This window comes from Sceloporus occidentalis, unplaced genomic scaffold (genome assembly GCF_023333645.1).
Source record: "Sceloporus occidentalis isolate IW3139 unplaced genomic scaffold, rSceOcc1.0.p SCAF_66, whole genome shotgun sequence".
Taxonomy (NCBI): domain Eukaryota; kingdom Metazoa; phylum Chordata; class Lepidosauria; order Squamata; family Phrynosomatidae; genus Sceloporus; species Sceloporus occidentalis.
Genome location: NW_028317046.1, coordinates 3,773,898 through 3,779,897, shown reverse-complemented (window position 1 = coordinate 3,779,897; position 6,000 = coordinate 3,773,898). Strand labels below are relative to the sequence as shown.

Below are 6,000 nucleotides of genomic sequence, written 5' to 3'. Positions count from 1 at the left end.
CGGGCTCTCTGATTGATGAAGACATCTGCCCTCTTCGCAGTGGGTCTCTCCTGCAGAGACTACGAGAGAGACCATGATATTCTATTGTTTGGACCTGGCTTAGTTTGCCGAATGGCTGTTTGCCGTAGAGCGGGCACGATATGGCCTTTGATATCTTCCTCTATCAACGATTCACTACGAAGGGTCAACCTGGTTCTTCCTGCTGGAGAAACCCACCAGACGTCGCCTACGCATGCATGGGTGTCCATAGAATTGCGTCTGTTTGGGTGATCCAAAGGTCCCAACTTCCCTGTGCCACGCCGCAACTTCATCCATTTGCCTACATTTTTTATTACTTTTATTTCAGACCACCTGATTTCTTACATTTCTACCCCCTCCCCCTCCCACAAGTCTATCTTGCTGCTTAGTGAATACAGGTCTTTTTTTCTCTCTTTTGGGCTTGATTTTTCCAGATTGGAACATGGTGGATTTAATCGGAATGTCATCGACACAGTCCAGCAAAGATGGACTTTCTGTTCCCTGTGAAGGATTTTTTCTCCCGAAAAATCCAAAATGACCTGGAACCAAAGTATCTTCAACTAAAGGTCGAGCTCATATCCAAGAAGGCTGATAGGTTTGCTAACGATAGTACCAGCACATTGGGGCTTGGTATAAGGGGTTCACAAAACAACATCACCGCCATGGATTAAGCCTTCTCCTGCTCAGATAAATAGATTAATGGAACAGCCTTCCAGCAGAGGTGGTAGAGGGTAATACAGTGAGGGTATTAAACACGCATGGGATAGACATCCGGCTCCTGAATCTAAGACGAGACCAACGACTGATTAAGGTTTGAGTCGTTACAGCAGGAGAAACGGGCGACTAGACGGGGGCCGGATGGGGCCGATCTGCAGATTCTGTGTTTCCGTGTAGGAGTTCCTTAAAATTGTTAGAACCTCCAATAAAAAGTTGATTATAAATTTCCAGTTCCTGCAATAATATTGCTTTACACTTTTGGTCTAAGCATCATCTGTATCCAAAAAAGGTCCACTGAGTACCAAATTCCATCAGATACTAGAAAAAGAAATTAAAAAAAAAGAATAAACAGCAGATAAAAAAAAAAAATCATAATTAAAAGAATAAATCAAGCAACTAGAAAAGGTCATTCCGATAAAAAAAAGGGAACTGGGGTGAAAAAAACATTAACTCCTTCATTACAGATGCACATTGATGGAAATGTTAGACCAACGATACGGTTGTTTGCAAACTGCAATTAACTGATAGAGATATGCGAATCGTTTAATTACAGGAATCTGCCACGAAAAAACAGAAATTAATTACAGCCAACCGCTTCAGACCGACTTTAATCTCAAGATAGAGTTTGCTAAATGTTAATGTTTAAAGTATCGGCATAAATCCGCGTTCCGAGCGGCGTTATCCACGAAGGAACGGTGTCAGGTTCGTTGTTTAATTACAAAAAAAAGAGATTGGATTTAATTATACGTCAAAAAAAACAAAAAGCCGCTCCGCGCCACGTACTTTCTAATCATAATTCGGAGAGGTTTTTTTTTATATTTTGGAGCTCGCTAACATAAAAAATACCCTGATTCAGTAAATATGCAGAAATGGGCCCCGGTGCGGGGAAAATCCATTCCCTTCATTGGCAGCAACATCGACTTCTAATCAATTGCAACTAATTTACCCGAAGCTTTCCCAATACGGAGAAAAATCCGCCGTAGCAAATACATTTATGAAACAAAAAGGGTCTCCGCTAGAAGCTTCATCAGCATAAGGCTCGATTGGTAAAGTCCATGATTTCACTTGGATGTGTGCAGCAATAATTACACTGAGAGGGTGGTGGACAAGTGGAACAGCTTCCCAGCAGAAGTGGTAGAGGGTAATACAGTGAGGGTATTAAACACACATGGGATAGACATACGGCTCCTGAATCTAAGACGAGACCAACGACTGATTAAGGTTTGAGTCTCTACAGCAGGAGAAGGGGGTATGGGATATTATTTTTTTATTACTATTATTTATTATTTTATAATATTTTGCAAAGCAAATGGACAGCAAAGTAGTAAAAAGTGTAAAGAGACATTGGAAGCAGTTTCTGGAACCCACAAATGTATCGCCAGATGTTCTCTTTCCAAGTAATGCCAACTAGAACAGACGTCAATGTTTCATTCAACATTTTGAGGACCACTTTTAGAAGCTTTGGACAGCGAGGTCCACCTGCCTCCTGGCGTCATTCGCAATAATTAAAGAAAAAAGTCTCAAAGTTTAGAAAGTTAAGAAACGTCCTCCTCTTCCGCCCGCTCTGTACGCATTCTCTAGTTTTGTGAAGCCCTTTTTAGGTGGGTTTTGTCCTTCTATCACCATGAGGACCACGGGGGTCAACTTGGTCTACCTTGATTACCCCCGAGAGCTCCTGGATGAGCGGTGACCTCATGGACATGACATAGAATAGAGAAAACCGTTGTTTTTAGATTGAATATATTCCACCATTTTTCCTAACTTTTTTTAAGATGTTGCCAAAAAATGACGATTGCCATTTTCCCCTAATTTTCCCATTTAGTTAATAATTCGATACATTTATACGTCTCCAGTTCTAGAGCCCAGAGCAGCCGAGACGGACTGATTCAGATGTTTTGGAAACTTTGTAGCAGTGACAGCGATGTCCGCGAGGATGTTCCGGGAGGTAAAACGATCTCACGGTTTTCTCTTTCACTTTGGAGGATGCGGCTCGTATCCTTTCACTGCCGAAAGAGGGATTTTGTTACATTGTCTCTTTTTTTTTCCTTTTTACAGCAAAACTCTGGTTCTGTCTCAACGAGACCAAACCGCATCTCCGCCGACTCTGTCCTTTGCGAAGAGTCCCGCGTTCTCGCTGTGCGTCAGCAGCGAGCGGAATGTTGGATATATATATTTGGATAACTCAAAATAACTTTTTTTGGTGATTTTTTTTAATATACGGAGCGTCTTTGGTTCTTAATGGTGATCGGGTACGATGGGCACAAGACGAAGCAATGTCTACCTCTTGCACGTCGTGCTATCCGGTAAGTCTTCCTTTAAGGTAACTTGTAAAAGTAAACTCAAGATCAACATTATAGGGCACTTAACACACCTAATAGTGAAAAAAGTGCAATTATTGGACACGGGGTAAAATGGTGACACGAGACAATGTCTTTCTTTTTTTCTTTTTTTTTTCTTTTTGACTCCCAACATCATAGTCAACTTAGGAAGTTATGATGATTAGTAGAATGGAAAGCTTTACTCGGGCAAACTCATAAGGATAAAAGATTTTGTAAAATGATCTAATAGGCATTAACAAAGAGAATTTCTAATGTCTTGGTTTCCATAACGATTGCACCATGTTTAGAACCCAGAATGGTACTTTTTAAAGTAATGCTTGAAATACGAATGTTTTTAATGGTTTTTTTTAATGTCCTTCCTCTGCTTCCTGTTAATGGTGGCTTTATATACATATATATATATATTTATACAATTATTTTTATTTATTTATTATTATTAATAATATTTATTTTATATTTTGGTACTGTGCTACAGACCCCCTTGCTGGGGTAAAAACCCTGAGAATCTGCCCATTTCACAAAGTTGGACAGAAATGACTTGGAGGCAGCAAATATTTTTGTGATTTTGTGTACCTTATTCATTTACCTTACTGGAGGAGAATAATAAAAAAAATTTTTTTTTGCCTCAATTTGATTTAAATTGCTCGGTTCGTTGGCCGTCAGAGGTTGTAAAGAAAAAATAATTATAACATTTAGTAGAGAATAATGAGCGGGTTTTCTTCGCTCCAATACGGGTCCTGTTTCTGCAGCCGGGTGACGCTGATATACAATCCTAATAACGCTTCCTGATCAATGGCTCCAAAACTGACGTTACAAAGGTCAGGCCATTTATTAGACAGATAGATCATTAAGTTGTGTTAGTCTGTGACGCTCTTAATTAGACAAAGCAGAATAAAATATATCCATGAGAAAGACTCTGCCGGACTATGCTTAAATGGCTGAACGTGATAGGAGTTGAAGTCTGACTAGCGCAACAAAACCTTTTCTTCTAAAATCCCTTTGGAATAAGTTTTGCTTTATGGCGATGCTAATGAAGTCCGTTCCTCCATAGACTTTCAGTAGTCAGAGAGTCCGACTGGTGATCAAGACCGAGCCATTCTATTGTTTTCCGCAGGCAGTATGATAAGGAGTCGGGGGGGTTAGTAGATCGGGGCTCAGATAACAGAGCGAGAATCGGCTGATATGCAGCTGCCTGAAAACTTTATATTATGGGACAAAAACTATAGCTGAGGTAACTAAGAAAACAAACATTTCTGATTTTTTTTTTTTAAATCTGGTACTAGTAATTAAAGAATTGGAATTTCCCCTTTAAGATATGTATTTAATTCCAGCATGAAATTCATCTCAGCCCCCAAGGGCATTAACATTAGAACGACCAATTATAAAATCATAAAATTATGAATTAACAGCAATAAAAAAGTGAAAAAGTAAATTGCACCTTGTGTAAAGCAGGGCCATATGGAGAGTGGGTGTAAAGACAGATTAGAATGAGAATCGTAATGGTATTTACAGATTATTTTACACAATGTGTTCCCTTTAGGGGTTTTCTGTCTGTCTCCGGAGACCCCTCTGGATTGTGAGACTTCGTGTCGCATCCATTGCCCCCCAGGCTCTTACTATGAAGCCGGCGGGTGCTGGGAATGCCACGCTGGGTTCTAGTGAGTATTTACTGATTATAAATCAACTTTCATTTTATTGGTCTAGTTGGATCATTACCACCATAGATATACACACCTCCCAACTGTCTCAATTCTCCAAGGGACAGTCCTGATTTTCGTGATTGAAGAGATCCTCAGATTAACCCCGAGTGGTCCAAGGAGCTGTAAAAACCAATGGAGCTACAGTCAGGTTCTAGAACTTGTTAACACTTTGTAAACCTGTCCTCTGTCCACGCGGAAGTTATCACAGATTGTTTCTGTGATTGTTGATTGACGGATATATTTTGAAGGTCACCAAAACTTTATTCACCCTTTAGTTGCCCTATCTTTGTCTTTGTTGGTCATAATATAAGGTAGGGCTTGGGTAATCCGATCCTCAAGGGCCACCGTTGCTACATTATTGAGTGACACACAATGTCAATCATGTATAAATAAGAGAAACCCTAAGCCAGGAGCAGGTTGGTTAGAAAGTAGGAATGGTCAGGCTGGAGAACTTTCCAGATGACTCTTTAAATATTAACCCTTTAATAACCCGCTCCATAAGATTCTCTTGCGGCGACTCACGGTGGCAGCCAAATGGTTCTAAAAAAAACTCCAGACCCTCATGAAAAAGATATTCTGAATGAAGTCACCTGCATTCAAGCAGGGATTTCAGCTCTGACATAAAAGTGAAAAGATCACCATATTATTAAATCAGAGTAGAACACGAAGGAGTTGGCCCTGAGAATCTTGATGACCCTGAGATTGGGGTAAAACCCAGAGACTCGGGGGCAAAACTTGACAACCCCTAGGTAGGGTAAAAGGGCCTGATCCCCCTCCTGATGTTTGGGATCGCACTCCATCATCCTTATCGGCGCAGATATACGGCACACACCATGTCTGGAGCAGTTTGTAAGATTCTGTGCTTTCTGTTGGTTTGGTAACAATGTATCAAGTGTGAGGCAGACAAGCAACTCCTTGATACATAAATAAAACAAAGTCTTTTTTCCCCTTAGTTGTACGGGGGGATCCAAAGCGCCCAGAAAATGCCCTCAAGGGACAGCAAACCCTCAACCGGCCAAGGCGGATATCCAAGACTGTCAGGTGACGCACATCGCAAACGTATTTATGGCTCATCAATAACCGTAATCAATCATCAATGTTGTGTCTTTAGAACTGTTGAATTTTTTTTTATTATTATTATTATTTTTTAATTTCCGGACAGGTTCCCAATAAACGTTTTATTACTCGTGATGTCTTCACAGGCCTGTCCTGAAGGTTCCGTTAGC

The 6,000-nt window shown here is 40.5% G+C and overlaps 1 protein-coding gene across 1 annotated transcript in view; it reads left to right on the top strand.

The window, feature by feature from the left end:
• Window positions 1–2,989: 2,989 nt before the first annotated feature.
• Window positions 2,990–6,000, top strand: part of LOC149286917 (uncharacterized) — a 62,035-nt gene continuing 59,024 nt past the window's right edge. The window contains 1 exon segment of the mRNA XM_089493701.1: window positions 2,990–3,038. Coding sequence (XP_089349827.1) covers window positions 2,990–3,038 — 49 coding nt within the window.